The sequence below is a fragment of the Rhinopithecus roxellana genome, chromosome 2 (assembly GCF_007565055.1).
Source record: "Rhinopithecus roxellana isolate Shanxi Qingling chromosome 2, ASM756505v1, whole genome shotgun sequence".
NCBI classification, from domain to species: Eukaryota; Metazoa; Chordata; class Mammalia; order Primates; family Cercopithecidae; genus Rhinopithecus; species Rhinopithecus roxellana.
Window position 1 is genome coordinate 35,447,571 of NC_044550.1, and position 16,747 is coordinate 35,464,317.

The window sequence follows — 16,747 nt, forward strand, 5'->3', positions numbered from 1 at the left end:
TTTGGTAGTATTTCTCCTTGGGAGAGAGTGTTTGTGTGCCAAGGAGAAATACTGTGGCAAGATGCCATTGAGGCAGGTCCACTATTTGGACTCCTGAGGTGACTTGCTTGGCTTTCCTGCTTACAAAGTCAAAGATAATTATTCATTTTATGTCAGCCTAGACTCTTAGATAGTTGAGAAAGAGTGAGACTTCTTCCAGGCTTAAGGACGTTTTGACATATTTTACAGAAGATGGTGTGGGGCTGGTGTTGCTAGGGAGGGAAATGGAAAATTAACATAGGTAGAAAAGAAAGTAGTCCGTGGTCTTGTGAACTGAGGAGCTTTTTTACTCACTCATTCACCCTTCCTGGTGCCAAGATGAAAGTGGTGCAATAGTTCTGCAATGGTGAACTCTTGTAACAGCTGTTCAGTTTTAGCTAAATGATGATTTGCATTTTTACCGCACCTTTTCCCCCAAGAGAAGAAGGCATTTTACATTCAGTAACAAGGCCTAAGATGAATTGCAACCAACGCAACGTGCTTAGTGTGCTAAACACTCCTGTGGGGGGAAAAATACTGAACATGGCTAATATACCCTTGACCAACACTGGTAAATACACGGGTCCGGGCATGCATTGAGAAAGAGATTAAAATTGTGCGAAACTGCAACAGCAGTACTCTGCCTCTACAGCCGGTGTAATTTGCTTTTCGGACTGCTGGCGGTTAAAAGCTGAAGCTGGCCCACAAAAACAAAAACAAACCCCAGAAACTTAAAGTATCAGAGCCACGTTCACCAAGTAAACACTACTATTTCTAGTTTACATTAGGATGTTTTCATTCTGTAGATGGATGGATAAACTACCAAACAACAAACTAAAGTCTACAACAAGAAGAGAGAATTAGAAAATAGGACCGGGTTATCGCTAAGCGTCACAGGTTCTTTTATTTACCTTTCACGATACAACTTACAGATGTTACACGTTTTAAAAAAAAATCGACCGAAGACGTCAGGAAACATTTCCTTCGGTCACTTCACCTCACCTGGCGTCTCCGCCACTAGACCTAGCTCCGCTTCGCCGTCAGGTCGCCTCGGGCGAGGAGGGTGCAGTAAACAGCGCCCACACAAGAACCCGGGGTGAGGCGGTTTTCCGTCTCTTCCGCCAAGGTTCTGTGGATGTGGGTTTTTGAAACACTGCCACTCTTCTCAGCCCTGCTCCTCGCTCAAACCAGGCAAAGGCAGTGAGAAAACAGCCAGGGGAAAAGAGAAAACCAACAAGAAGCCCCGGCCTCCGCGCGCGCACCGCGACAAAACGCAGCGCACGGTAGGCGGGGCCAAGGCGCGGCGTAGAAGCTCCTCCCCGTCATTGCCCCGCCTCCTTCCCCTCACCCCAACCCTCCGTGCCGTGGAGTGACTGACTCCCGCCAGCCCCTCCACGTCAATCAACCCTTCTCCTTCTCGCACTCTCTGCACCTTGTTATTAATCTCAATACCGATATAGCCCGGACGTCTCTCCCCCGGCCCTCGGGGGTGTGAACGTGTGTGAGCGGAAGCGAAGGCACCGAAAGCTGGCGTCTCTGTTCAACCTCGGCCCCAGCAGCACCCGGCGCAGCGGCAACCCCCGCAGCGGCGGCAGCCCAAGCACCAGGAGGCCAAGGCCAAGGCCAGGCTCTGCGTGGCTCTCGGAGCAATAGCCGCGGCTCCGGCCCTGCGGGGGCGCAGCTTCCTTCGGCTGGGGCCTTCGCGCCGGCAGCTGCGGCCCCGGGGCCTCTCCTGCGCGCCTGGGGTCACTGTCCTCGAAGCCCGGCGGCGCGGCCCTCGTCCCCCTTCCCACTCCCCGGTCTGTCTCCTCACTCCCTTCAGCCGCCCTCCGCGCCGCCGCCTCTGCCGTTCGTCAGGCGGCCCGGCCCGGCCCGCCCGCCCCGCATCCCCTCCGGCCGGTGCCTCTCCCCCCGGCGGGCTGCCTGCATGTCTTTGCTGCCCTCAGCCCCGCCGCCACCGCCGCCGCCGCCTCCCCCGCCGCCGCAGCACCAGCACCAGCCGCCCCGTCGCCGCCGCCGCCGCCGCCGCCCGGACCCCGGCGCGCTGAATGCAGGTGAGGAGGGGGCGCGGGCCCCCCGAGACCCCGGGCCCGGGTTCCCTGCGCGCCCGCCCGTGAGTCCCAGGTCCGGGCCCTGTTTGCCGCCGCGGCTTCCCCTCGGGGCGGGCGGGAGCGAGGCCCGCCGTGGGTGTTTGTGTTTGCGTCTGCGGCCGCGGCTCTGGAGGGGAAGCATCTGTGGGGGCCTGGTGCGCGCGCGCGCGTGTTTGTGTGTGTGTTTCCCCTGCCGCGGGGAAATGGCTGCTGTTGCTTCTTCTGGGCCAGAGGAAGAGAATGAGGTAGAGTGTTCTTGTGCCTCCGAGTAGGATCGAGAGTGTTGGGAAGAGGAGCGCTTCCCCGGGGAAATGAGGTGGGAGAGGGACAAATGTGCGTGTGGGTGTGCGAGTTGGGACTTTGGCGGGTGGGGAGGCGGCCCGAGGACCCACGGCGAGTGGGTGTGTGTCGGGTGACTGGAGGGGGCGGCGGGGCTGACCCGCGTCTCTTCAGAGGCGGGCGAAGGTTCCGGGGTGTGTGTGTCTGTGTCGGGGGTGGCCCGGGGTCGGGACCCCAGAGTGGTGTGTCCCTCCTGTTTTGTGGCTGAGGCTCCCGAGCCTCGCAGGTGAGAGCTGCTCCTCGGGGGCCGGCCGGGGAGGGCTGAATGAGTGCGGCACACGCGCGGCAGCGGGGCTGGGAGAGCTGCGGGTCGGTGCCGCGCCGCCGTTCCCCGGCCGCGGCAGGAAGCGCGCCGGCCTGCAGCGCGGCCTAACCGCCTGGGCGCCCGCCCGCCTCCCCGGACGCCTCCCGGGACGCCGAGCCCGCGCGAGCCCACGGCGCTGCTTCGGGCCTGGGCAGGTGAGGGTCGGAGGCGGGACGCGCCGATTGCCGTCGCCTTGGCCGCCTGCGCGTCTCCTGAGAGGCGAAGGCTTATTTTGGCGTTCCAACTGCAAGCCTTCGCCCGGCCGGCTGTGGGACCCGAGAGAAAGTGAATCAGAACAGTTGGGAATCCGCGGTGTCGTGTTCCCTCTTTTCATCCTTCCCCTAAGGCTGTGTGGAGGGACTGAGTAAATATTTTGGATTTTTGTTGCAAATACTTTGCCGTTGGTAAGATTTTTTTTTTTTTTTTAATTAGACATTTTCTTGGAAGGGCTGAGGAAGAAAGGGAAACTGGTTTCCCTGGCCGGTGGTTTTGGTGGGATTGGATGGATTTTGTGCATTTGAAATTGTTTTATCCTGCCTCCTAGGGGGAGAGGCGTGTACGCGCCGCCGAGCTGAGGAGCTGGGTGAGGAAGAGGAAGTTACTGGAGCTGTCATCCTCCTTAACTCGGCCGGCTATTGAGCTTAACACTGTTTAGGTGGATTGTGTTCAGGGAGTTTAGCTGAGCCGTTTGTACACATTGGAAGCACAGTGTTACATTTTACCGTATTGCCTCTAGTTATCTTGTCAATCAAGATAGGCTCAACAAACATGTTTTCCTCAGTTTCCAAAACCTAGATGAAGCAGCCTCTGTTGTCTACTCAGCATGTACTGCTGGAAAGCTATTTTGAGAATAGTCTAAGCAAAACTCAATTGTAAAGATAAACCTGCTGCCAGTAGGTGTACAGTACATTTCAGAACCAAATACAAATGGCATTTGGATAATTATTTGCTAATGTGCTTTTCTACTCCAACGTCATTACATTTGTATGTAGTTGGATCATTTAGCTAGAACCCTACTATGGATAAAATCATAATACAGATTCGATCCTTGTAGGCCGTACTCTTGTGTCACGGCCAGAGATTGCTCTTTGCACCTGGTCTCACAAAGAAATAGTGTATGCTGTTCACGGGGAAGTGGAGGGAAGAGAAGGAGGGGCGAAGAGCTGTTCTCTATTACCACTACTGGAAAAATAATTTAACACATGCAGTTAGTGGGAAAATGACTTGTTTTACAGACTTCAGTTAGCATCCCAGCTGTGTGATTTTTCTTAGCTGTTTGACCTTAGGCAACATATCTAGTATCTATAAACCAGAGTTTTATCAGTCACAGAGAGCTAATACCTTTATAGTAAGGTCGTTTTGAGAATAGAATGAGAAAACATGTTTGGCATATAGTAGATGCTTAGTTAAATTTTAGTTCTGCCTCCTGCAGCCCTGACTATGGGCATTGAGCCTTTGCAAGCACAAATATGATTAATTATTTAGAGCAATATTATGTAACTATAACATAAAAAAGACAATGGAATCTTTCAGAGCCCTTCAGTGTACAAAAGGTATATATATACAAACGACTTTAATGTGTATGATAAGTCATTTTTCTAATAATAAAAATGGTCATTAAAATGGCCTAGTCATTTATAAAAATAGTTATACTTAATATTTTTTCATATTTTCAAATAGACTATCTCTCAGTTTCATTATTCTTTATGATTTTTGTTTTGTAGCCCTGGAAAAAAATTTGCAACCCCTGTATAGCACATATATGTTTCAATACAGTTAAATATTAAAAAGGATCAAGGAACCAAAATTTATATAGATCCCCAAAGTTTAAATACTACGAAAAATGCTAGCTCATGTTGACTGATTTTGGTAAACAAAACCTCTTAGAATATTTCTCTGAATGTAAGGTAAAATCCTCTGTCAACTTAACTTTCAATAACTTTCCATTTTTATTATTTTGCCTGGAGTAGGAAATGTGTTCTTAAATTTTAACTGTGCTGTGTGGAAAAAATAATATCATGGAGAGATATGAAATTTAAGGTAAAGATAACAGAAAAGTTAATATATTGGTTTTTTTTTTGTTTTGGGTAAAGACAGGACAAAGAGAATGTGGGAGTTTGGTTTAAATTTGTCATGGCCCTATTTACAAATGCCAGGTTTCCCAGTAGGACTTATGTAATTTATTTGTATCAATAAATGATAAGCTGTAAAAAATCTTATTTTCTAAGATTCAAACTAAAATTTCAACACATTCACTATAACTTTTATGCATTTTTTTAATATAAAAATTTCTGTGAAGATAAGAGTCAGGATGGGGGGGAAGCTCTCATCATTGAGGGGCTTGAATTTTTATAAATAACTAGGGGCAACTATTATAATGCAAAATATGATTTTCTTAAAGTGTGTGTGGAGTGTGTATTTACATTGAACAGAATATTCTGCCATATGGTTATATTTAAAAGAATAATTCTTACCTTAAAACTGTAAATGATACTTTTTAATACCTTAGAAACAATGAAATAGAAATGAATTTGCTCTTATTAGTATTTGATAAAGTAATTTTCATTGGACTTTATTAATTATTTTCAAAGACTTCATAATTTTTTTTTAATTTGGAAGAATTGGTGAGAACGTTTCTCTGTAGTAATCATGAAAACAGATGATATTGAACTATAAAGATATTTGGATATGAAGTGGAAGAACTAAGGCTATTTAAACTAAAGGAATTATGTTACAAGAAAATCAAGGTGGAAACTTGTTTAGATTTTAAAATTTAATGTTACTTAAATAGGTTTTTAAGCAATCTTTCCAAAATATCTGTTATTAATGTCTTTAATTAGGGAGAATTGGATTACTTAGGAATTTCTGTGTGTATTACTTTGGGTAATGCTAATTAGAGTAATAAATACATTCCAGAATTTCAGAGAAGTTTACTTGCTTTCATGACAGTTCAGTGCAGATGTTTACTTGCTTTCATGACAGTTTACTTGCTTTCATGACAGTTGCAGTGCAGGTGCTCCTGGTTAGCAGATTTCTTGTGGCTTTCCTCTATGTTGTAGTTTAGGAACTCATACAACTTACATCTTGTGACGCCACCATTTCTTAAGGCCTTGAAGTCCTCCTTATTACCTGAAGACCATTTCTTAAGAAACTCCAGACTTAAATGACAAACATTCCTCCAAATTTTATTGGCAAGATTTGTCACAGAGTCTTATTTGAATGCAAGGGGAGTGGGAAATGTCCCTGGCTGGTGGAAAGCTTGGCCATCGCTGCTACAAGGGGCATTTCATGGTGTTATTGTAGATGTTAGCATATATTTATGAAATTACATCCAAAAGGTGAATTATGATAGTTAAGAATTGCTTTCCATCTTAAAAGAGTAACATTGTGTGTGAGTGGAGAGTGGTGGGGAGAGGAGAAAGGAGAGAAGAGTCACAGGAGTGGGAGGGTGAAGCTCTCATCATTGAGGGGCTTAAATGACAAGTGAGTTTCTGTAGCTATTTAAAGATACACATTTTTCAGAGAGCATTACAGTTGGATCCTGTAACCTTTAGTGGGTCTCTCCTGTACTATCCAGTTAATTGATTGTCATTGTGCTTTAATGAGTTCTGTCAATTTGAGTTATTTCTCTTTGTATTTTGAAATCAGTTCAGATCAGTAGGACAAAACTCTGAATTTCAGTTTCTGGGTATAGTTTCATAGAAAACACATTTTTTGAATTTTCTTCCTCTTATTGGGATAGATGATGATTATTACTTTGAGGGAAATCTCATTTAGGTGGACTTTACCATATTCTCTTGTTTGTTGCTGCAGTTTTTATAATTCTAAAGTTATTAAAGGTAATACATGTGAGCCTTAACCCAGAAAGAACAATAAAATCATCAAGTAAACAACAGAGGCTTAATTATTAATTTGTGCTCATGCTTCATGATGAAAATACTACAACTTTCTTTTACTAACTGCACTGACACTGGGTCTCTAATACAATAAATGGTATTTTATCACTGAACAACTTTAATTTTGATTGAATCACAATTTATTCTATCATTGCCCAGGGTTATTATAATGTGAAACCTCAGCTCTGTGTCACCTTTACTTATTTTTTATTCTAACAGTTTGGTTAGGGATCTCTGGGGAGATATATGTAATCTCTTTATTTCCCAAAAGGAAGATTTTGGAGTAGTCTGGTTAACTTCTGCATGGTAAATACTTCTCTAATATCTTGCATCTTGAAAATTGAAAACCTAATCTGAGGACTCACTCTGTACCCATTATTGTACCCAGTTCTAAAGAAAAGTATGAAAGATGTAGAAGAGACTCTTGCAAGGCTTATAGTTTGTGAGTAAGGGAGATAAAGCATATAATTTAGTTATTTCAAAACAAATGAACTAGTGCAAGTCAATATGATATAAACTATAGACATTCTGAGACATAAAATGGAATGTCAGTTGGGTCAGAAATTACTTAAACAGTTGCTTTCTTTTGGGCACCTTTTATGAGGTATAACTTAGATAGCTTAGAAGTAATGCATTTAAAGTGTACAACTCAACAGTTTTTAGTATATTAACAATTGTGCAACCATCACTATAGTTAACTTCTAGAACATTTTCATTACCTAAAATATAAATCCTGTATCTTTCAAGAGTCACCGTTCATTCTCTTATGCCCCTAGTTCTGGGCAATTACTGCTTCCTTTCTCTATAGATTTGGCCAATTTTGGACACTTTGTACAAATGCAATCTTAACATATGGTCTTTTATGATAAGCATCTTTCACTTACCATGTTTTCATGGTTGATCCGTATCATAGCAAGTACTTCATTCTTGTAATGGGTGAATAGTATGTCAGCGTAAGAATACACCACATTTATCTATTCATGAGCTGATGGACATTCACTTTTTGGCTATTATAAATCATGCCTCTGTGAGCATTGATGTACAAGTTCTTAGTATGTATGTATGTTTTGAATTCTTTTGGATATGTACCTGAGAATGGAATTGCTGAAACATATACCACTTTGTGTTTAAACTTTGGAGGAACTTGTAGACAGTTTTCCAAAGCAGTCGCAGTATTTTACATTTCCACCAGCAGTGTATGAGAGCTCTAATTTATCCACTTTGTGCCAACAATTATTATCTCCTTTTTTCATCATAGCTCTCCTAGCGGGTGTGATTTGATCCTGGTTTTGATTTGCATTTCCCTGATGGCTAATGATGCTTTTTATGTGCTATTGGCCGTTTGTATATCCTCTTTGGAGAGAAGTGTGTGAAAAGACTCAAATTCTTTGCCCATTTTTATAACGAGTTTTTTTTTTAATTACTGAATTGTAAGAGTCTTTTATATACTCTAGATGTGTCCCTTATATATGATTTGCAAGTATTTTCCTCCATTTTGTGAGTTGTCTTTTCATTTTCCTGATAGTGTCATTTGAGGCCCAAACGTTTTCAGCTTGATGAAGTGAAATTATTGTTGTTATTTTGCTGAGCTTTTGGTGTCATATCTAAGAAATCATTGCCTAATCTAAGGCCACAGAGATTTACTTCTGTGTTTTGTCCTGAGAGTTTTATAGTCTTAACTCTTACATTTAGATCTTTGATCCATTTTGAGTTAATTTCTGTACATGATCTGTTATAGAGGTCTAATATTTCTTTGCATGTGGATACTCAGTTGCCCCAGTACCATTTATTGAAAAGATTATTCTTTCTCCATTGAATTGTGTCATCACCCCTGTCCAAAATTAACTGTGTGAGAATTTATTTCTGGACTTTTAATTCTATTTCATTGATTTATATGTTTATCCTTACACTAATATGGTCTTGACTACTGTAGCTTTGTAATTGAGAGGTCTGAGTCCTCAAACCTCTCAAACTTTTTCCTTTTGAGAAGAAAAAAAGAAAAACTCTTTTTTTCTTTTTCAAGATTGTTTTGGCTATTTGAACCTCTTGTATTTCCATATCAGTTATAGGATCAGCTTGTCCGTTTCTGCAAAGAAGTCAGCTGGAATTTTGATGGGGATTGTGTTAAATCTGTGCATCAATTTTGGGACCACTGCCATCTCAATATTAGGGCTTCCTGTCCATGAACATGGGATGTTTTTCTATTTATTTAGATCTTCTTTGTCAACAGTGTTTCATAGTTTTCAGAATATAAGTTTCATACTTCTGTCACTGCATTTCTTCCCAAATGTTTTATTCTTCCAGATATTGTAAATGGAATTAAAAAAAATTGGGGGATTTTTACATGGCAAGAGTGTAAAAATACACTTGATTTATGTTTGTTGATCTCATATCCTGCAACCTTGCTGAATTTCTTTGTTCCAATAGTTTTTTTTTTTTTTTTTTTTTTTTTTGAGACGGAGTCTCACTCTGTCACCCAGGCTGGGGTGCAATGGCGTGTTCTTGGTTGATCTCATATCCTGCAACCTTGCTGAATTTCTTTGTTCCAATAGTTTTTTTTTTTTTTTTTTTTTTTTTTTTTTGAGACGGAGTCTCACTCTGTCACCCAGGCTGGGGTGCAATGGCGTGTTCTTGGCTCACTACAACCTCTGCCTCCCGGGTTCAAGTGATTCTCCTGCCTCAGCCTCCGAGCAGCTGGGATTACAGGCACCCACCATCATGCCTGGCTAATTTTTGTATTTTTAGTAGAGATGGGGTTTCACTGTCTTGGCCAGGCTGGTCTTGAACTGCTGACCTCGTGATCCACCAGCCTCGGCCTCCTAAAGTGCTGGGATTACAGGTGTGAGCCAGTGCACCCGGCCAGTTTTAATAGTTTTTAAGTGGATTCCATATGATTTTCTACGTACGAATATCATGTCACCTGCAAACAAATGATGTTTTAATTCTGCTTTTCCAATATGGATGCATTTTAGTTTATTTTCTTGCTTAATTGCCCTGGATAGAACCTGCAGAACATAATTGAAAAGAAACATCAAGAGAAGTCACTTGACTTGCAGCAAATCCTTGTCTTGCTCCCAATCTTAGGGGGAAAACATTCCATCTTCTTAAGTATGATGTTAGCTGTGAATTTTTTTTTTTTTTTTAAACTGCTCCTTGTGGAGAAGGGTTAGCCCATAGGCAGGCAGTGTGCAGAAAGTAGTGAACTATACATTTTTCATGAATGGCCTTTATCAGGTTGAGAAAGTTCATTTCCTAGATTGTTGAGTGTTTGTTTGTGTGCGTGTGTTTGTTTGTGAGAGAGTGTTAGGATTGAGTTTTGAGGGAAGTGTGAAATGTGGATTAGAAAAGTAAAGATGCTATGTCAGGTAATAAGGGGCAGATAATAATGCTTAACTTGCTGGAGGAAGAGGGGCTAGCTTTTCCTCCTTTTCCCTGTCCCTTTCTGCCCCATTCCTTTCTTGTTTTTTGTTTTTTGTTTTTTCTGAGACAGAGTCTTGCTCTCTTGCCCAGGCTGGAGTGCAGTGGTCTGATCTCAGCTCACTGCAACCTCTGCCTCCCAGGTTCAAGTGATTCTCCTGCCTCAGTCTCCTGAGAAGCTGGAACTACAGGCTAATTTTTGTATTTTTAGTAGAGACAGGGTTTCACTATGTTGGCCAGGCTGGTCTCGAACTCCTGACCTTGTGATCTGCCCGCCTCAGCCTCCCAAAGTGCTGGGATTACAGGCGTGAGCCACCGCACCCGGCCCGTTCTTGATCTTTAATCATCTTCCCATCGGTACACATGCACATTTGGAGATGACTTAATCTTTTACTGATCTGAATAATTAAGATTTTTTGAGCAGTGGAAAGTATCGTTTCTTTTGAAAAATACTGAAAAGCGTGTGGAGAATTTCTTACTGAGTAGCTTGATAGCTAGGTTTAGAGGGCATCAGAGGAGTTACTAAATCATAAATGAAGTGCCAGCCATGGACTTAAAAAGAAGTGAACACAATGGAATACTTCAGCCATAAAGAATGAAATCCATCTTCAAAAAGAATGAAATCCTGTCATTCTTGGCAACTTGGATGGAACCAAAGGACACTGTGTTAAGTGGAATAAGCCAGGAACAGAAAGGTAAAAACACCACATATTCTCACTTCTAGGTGGAAGCCAAGAAAAGTTGATCTCATAGAAGTAAAAAGTAGACAAGAAGATTCTAGAGGCTGGGAAGGGTAGGGGGAAGAGGGCTAGGGAGAGAGATTGTTAAAGGGCACAAAATTATAGCTAGATAGGGGAGTAAGTTCTGGTGTTCTGTAGCACTGTAGGATGACTATAGTTAACAATATTATTATGTAGTTTCAAATAGCTAGAAGGAAAATATTGAATGTTCCAAATGCAAAGAAATGATAAGTGTTTGAGATAATGGATATGCTAATTGCCTTGATCTGATTGCTACACATTGTATGTATGGAAACATCACTGTGTACCCCATACATATATACAATTAAATGCCAATTAAAAAAATTTAAAAAGTAAGCAAACATTTGCCATATTGGGGGTATGGTTAATAAAAAATTTTATGTTTAGTTTAATGTACTTTGAATCTAGCTGTCTGCTGACATTCTCCCACCCTAAACATTTCAGCATCAGTGGCTTTGTTTTTATAAGTTTTCTTTATAATTTTCTAATTTAACAAATTTCATAGGAAACTTTGCTTATAAGGTAAAGTTGTGTTTCCCTTTGATGTGGTGATTACCCTTTGTTTACTTTTTGAAATTTTAATTGTGTTCCCATGCAGCCATTTTCTGATTAGATAAATATTTTTTAAAAATTTATTTTTGTCTTTCATGTATAGCTCTCAGAAGTTAACTCTGAGTTTGGCTAAGAATATTCCTGTTAACAGGTGAAATTGGAAAGTGGTAATAGAATTTTTGTTTTGTATTTTTTTTGTAGCAGGATTATTTTCATTAATTCTTTTTAGTCCACTTTAAAATTTTGGTACAGATAAAATTTATAATTATTTTTAAAGAAATAAGTAGTTTGTTTTGCTCTATGAGTAACTCATTATTTGTACTGAATAGATGCCTGGTAATTTGGAGCTTTCAAATATTGTTTTCATTTATTAACAATTGAAATTGGTGACACAAAATAGAGATTAAAACATTTTATGTTCCTTATAGTCATCTTTTGCAGAGAGAACCTCCCTCTCTAATCTTAAAGTTTAAACTCTATTTTTCTCTTTCCCATATTACTTAAATAGATTTCCTAAATGAGTAACATAAATTAGAGTTATGTAATACCAGCTACAAATACTGCTAAAAGAATAGAACTAAATTTAGTATATCCCAACCTTAATGTCTCTCTATACAAAGACTTTGTTGGAATCTCATCTCCATTGCTTTCTGATCATAATGTTTATTATATTTAACAAAGCAAAACCCAGAAATTACTTACAAGGTATGTACTTCTGTAGGTTCACATTTAGTACAATCTTCTGTAATATCTACATATAATTTTGTGGAACAACATAATGTGAGTTATATACAGAATGGTAGCCTGAAACACTGTAAGAATTTGAATCACCAAAAGTATAACCTGTTAATTAATATTTATTAAACTTCTATTTGTTACAGACTATTGTATTCAGGGTTCTGGGGAATAAAAAGAAATGTAGAATAATCTTTCTACCAGGGAATGAAACTAGTATTTATTTGACTACTGAGTACCAAGGAATGTGAAAAGCCACTCCCCTCCTTCCCTTTAAATGTGTAATCTAAATTATTCTTCTTGAAAATCCTATGAGAGAGGCAGTATGATTCTCATTCTAAAGCTGGTTAAGAAAGTGAGCCTTGGATCCTCCACTTTCTAGCTCTACAGAAACTCATTTAACCTCTCCATGCTTCAGTTTTCTCATCTGTCATAGGGGGATAATATTCCTTATCTTGTAGAGTTTTATGAGGATTAAATGATGTACTGTAAAGTATTTAGGACACTACCTGGCACATCTGTAGTAAAAAACCAAACTAAAAATCGATACACATACACTATTACTGTTTCCTATTAGGAAAGAAGTTAATTAACATGCCCAAGATTACAACCAGATCTATTTGAATTTAAAACACTCTTATAGTATAATGCTTACACTTATAGGACGTTTAAGTCTGGATCTAGTAAACAAGTGAAGGCAGAATATGCTAAGTGACTAATATTAAGTGCTATGACATACAGAGTACATATGGATTTTAAACTACAGGGATAAGTAAGAGAGGAGATAAATGTTGCTCTTGCCTTTATGATGAGAAGAAAGGCAGAGAAAAAATTAATAGACTACTGCAGTATCTTCCTTGCTAGTCTACAACTTCCATTATATCTCATTTAACATCTTTTCCTTTATATACATTGTCACCAGGGAAATCCTTGTAAAATTCATCCCACATTGCTTAAATTCTCTACTTGTAATCCTTTACTAATAATAATTACTGTTTTCTGGTTACCTACTATGGGGCTAGGATAGGAGACAACAAGCTTCTCTTCTTTTCTCTTTTCTCTTCTCTTTCCTTCCTTTTTTTTTTTTTTTTAAATGGCAGAGTCCCGCTCTCACCTAGGCTGGGGTGCAGTGCATTAATCTCAGCTCGCTGCAACCTCTGCCTCCCAGGTTCAAGCAATTCTCCTGCCTCAGCCTCCCGAGAAGCTGGGGTTACAGGCGCACACCACTACACCATACCCTGCTAATTTTTGTATTTTTACTGGAGATGGGGTTTCACCATGTTGGCCAGGCTGGTCTCGAACTCCTGACCTCAAATGATCCCACCTCAGCCTCCCAAAGTTTTGGGATTACAGACATGAGCCACCACACCAGGCCTAGCAAGCTTTTTTCTGTGAAGGGACAGATGTAAATATTTTGGCTTTTTGGGTCATGTAAGATCTCTGTTGCATATTCTTTTTTGCTGTAATTTTTTGTTTTTTAACAATCCTTTAATTTTTGTTGTTGTAATTCTTTTTTAACAATCCTTTAAGAATGTAAAAGCCATTCTTTGCTGCCAAATCAGTCTGGATGCAGTTTGTTGACTGACCCCTATGCAAGGAGATTTACGTGAACTCATTTCTTCTTGTAACAATCCTGGTAAAGTTGATATTAATTTCTACTTTACAGTTGAGGAAATTGAAGCTTAGAGAGGCAGATTTGATGAAGGTCAAGTAAGTGATAGATTGAGGCCATTGGAATACCTAAACTTGTGTACTTTCTAGGATATCTTGCTGCTTCCTGTTACTTTTAAATAAGATGCAAATTTCTTAGCATTATATGTAAGGGCCATGATGATCTTGTCTTTGCTTACTTTTCTAGTTTTTGTATTTGTTACTCCTCTCTCTCACATATTCCCTAGCCTAGCTGTAGTGAGTGACTTACAGCCTGGTCTGTGCTTTATATATGCCTACAATACCTTATAAACTTTATCACCTTGTTGATTTCTTTAATAATCTACCTCTGGTACTCTATACTCTGGGAAACCTTACTTGGTACTTCCAGTCCTGCTTTATGAACTTTTTCTGTGCTCCTCTAGCATTCTGTGCATTCTTCATTGATAACACTTACTATATTGCCTTGTGTTTGACTTGGGTTTATGTCTCTGTTTTGCATTAGACTGTGAGTTTTTTTTTTTTAAGAGATGGAGATCTTGCTATGTTGCCCAGGCTGGCCTTGCATTCCTGAGCTCAACAGATCCTCCCCCTGTAGCCTTAGATTGTAGGATTTTTTTTTTTTTTTTTTTTTTTTTTTTTTTGAGATGGAGTCTTGCTTTGTCACCATGCTGGAGTGCAGTGGCGTGATCTCAGCTCACTGCAACCTCTGACTCCCTGGTTCAAGCGATTCTTTTGCCTCGGTCTCCTGAGTAGCTGGGATTGCAGGCACGCATCACCACGCCCAGTTAACCGAGGCAGGTGGATCACCAGGTCAGGAAATGGAGACCATCCTGGCCAACATGGTGAAATCCCGTCTCTACTGAAAATACAAAAGATTGTGAGATTTTTAAGGGCACAGATGATACATGCCTCACCTTTGTAGTTCAAGTGTTTGATACATAGTAGAGCTTAATACAGAGTTTGGCATGTAGTAGGGAATTGGAAAATTTTTATTAAATGAATGAGTAATTAAATGGCATTACAGACATGGAAATCATATCAACAGATCTATAGTTTCAGAAAAATGAGTCCAGGTTCAAGGGTGGTGGTGAGTGGGAAAGTAAGTAAATTTCTGGTTAACTTCTAGGGCTTGAGTGGGAACATGAGGTTAATAAGGCAAATTGGAGCATGATCATGGAGGGGCTTGAATATCTTAGTAGGGAATTTTAATTTTGTTCTGGAGTCATTGATACAAAGATTTCAACTCTAGAGCGCACGTGGTTTTTAAATCCATAACCTGGGTTCTCTTAATGCACAAATTGTATGTTGTAATACTGTTTTAGATATTTTGTAGAACATTCATTACCTATGCAATTGTTTTGATTAATAGATACTGCAAGATGTAGCTCTAGAATATCATAATTATCAGTACTACTGTTAAAGACATTGGGAGCCATGGAATGATTTTGAGCAGGTTGGTGGCAGTTTGAAATTAATTTTTTTTTTTTTTTTTGAGACGGAGTTTTACTCTTGTTGCCTAGGCTGGAGTGCAATGGCATGCAACCTCTGCCTCCCGGGTTCAAGTGATTCTCCTGCCTCAGCCTTCCGAGTACCTGGGATTACAGGCGTGCACCACCATGCCTGGCTGATTTTGTCTTTTTAGTAGAGATGGGGATTCTCCATGTTGGTCAGGCTGATCTCGAACTCCAGACCTCAGTTGATCTGTCTGCCTTGGCCTCCCAAAGTGCTGGGATTATAGGCGTGAGCCACTGTGCCCAACCTGAAGTGAATTTTTTAAAAAGATTAATCTAATTGAGGTATTCACAATCAGCTGAGGAGATAGGACTGGAAAGAAGGAAGCCTTTTTAAAAAAAGTTAAAATATAAAGTGATAAGTCAAGAAATAGATCTACTTAATGATTGACTATGAGGAAGTCAGAGACGAATAAGAAAAACTGAAGAGGCAGGTCAAGGAAGAAAATTGTGTATTTTGTGTTAAATAGATTGCTGTGAATTCTGTTGGAGTGATTTGTATTGTTGTGTGAATTTGGGCTCTGCTTACTTTATGCTTGAATGATTAGAATATCCTCATGATTGGTTTCCCTTCCTGCCACTAATTCGTGGATTCTTAATCTTTGGTGCTGTGGACCTTTTTTCAGTCTGGAGAAGGCAGTGAATCCATTGTAGAATAACAATTTTAAATGAGTGAAATAAAGTAAATAGGACTTAAAAGGAACTTGTTATATTGAAATGCCAAAATACGATATAGTAATATATATGCTTCTCTATTAATACTGTTAAGTAACATCTTGCAGTGAGTCTAATAACTACCATAATTTTGGAGTACTGGTACATACAGATATTTTGAGATTTCTGTAACAACTATAATATGAAATGAAAATGTACTTCTGTTAATGACAGAAATCACAGGTACTGCTAATACTATTATGGTAGATTATTTAGGTTTGTATGAAAATTTTAGAGATTAGTGAAAATGATGATGTAATTTTTTTCTATATAAATTCACAAGTTTCCTGAAGATTTATGGAACCCAGATTTATTATCTTTGCTTGTATTGTCTCCTGTTTTACCCTCTTCTATGTACTTTTGTCATAGTAATGTACTTTTCTTGGCAGATGGTAGTATTTTTATTGCATCATGTCTGTTTTGGGAAGTAATATGTGTTCTTTGAAAAAAAATTCAAATGATAATAAAACGCATAATTTTCTGGTTATCCTGCTTCATGGCGATCGAGCTTGTTAGTAGTATAATATATACAGTAGTCTATTGGTATAGAGAGGATTGGTTCCATGACCCTTGTGTATGCCTAAATCCATGCATACATACTCAGGTCCTGCCATGTGTATGAAAAATTGGCCCTCTGTCTACATGGGTTTCTCATCTCACGAGTGCTATATTTTCCATCTGTGTTTGGTTAAAAAAAAATCCTCACATGAGTGAACCTGTGCAGTTCAAACCCATGTTGTTCAAGGCTAAGCAGTAG

At 40.2% G+C, this 16,747-nt stretch overlaps 1 protein-coding gene across 5 annotated transcripts in view; it reads left to right on the forward strand.

Annotated features, from left to right (window-relative positions):
• Nucleotides 1-1,384: 1,384 nt before the first annotated feature.
• The window catches only part of CNOT6L (CCR4-NOT transcription complex subunit 6 like), a 102,425-nt gene continuing 87,062 nt past the window's right edge, over nucleotides 1,385-16,747 (forward strand). For 2 of the 5 annotated variants that reach the window (XM_030915575.1, XM_030915587.1), the window contains exon 1: nucleotides 2,253-2,353. In XM_030915575.1, coding sequence (XP_030771435.1) covers nucleotides 2,349-2,353 — 5 coding nt within the window. In that variant the 5' untranslated portion in view covers nucleotides 2,253-2,348. Of the gene's footprint in view, nucleotides 2,073-2,252; nucleotides 2,425-16,747 lie in introns of those variants that run through there. The other 3 variants (XM_030915578.1, XM_030915572.1, XM_030915583.1) reach the window with 3 other exon arrangements.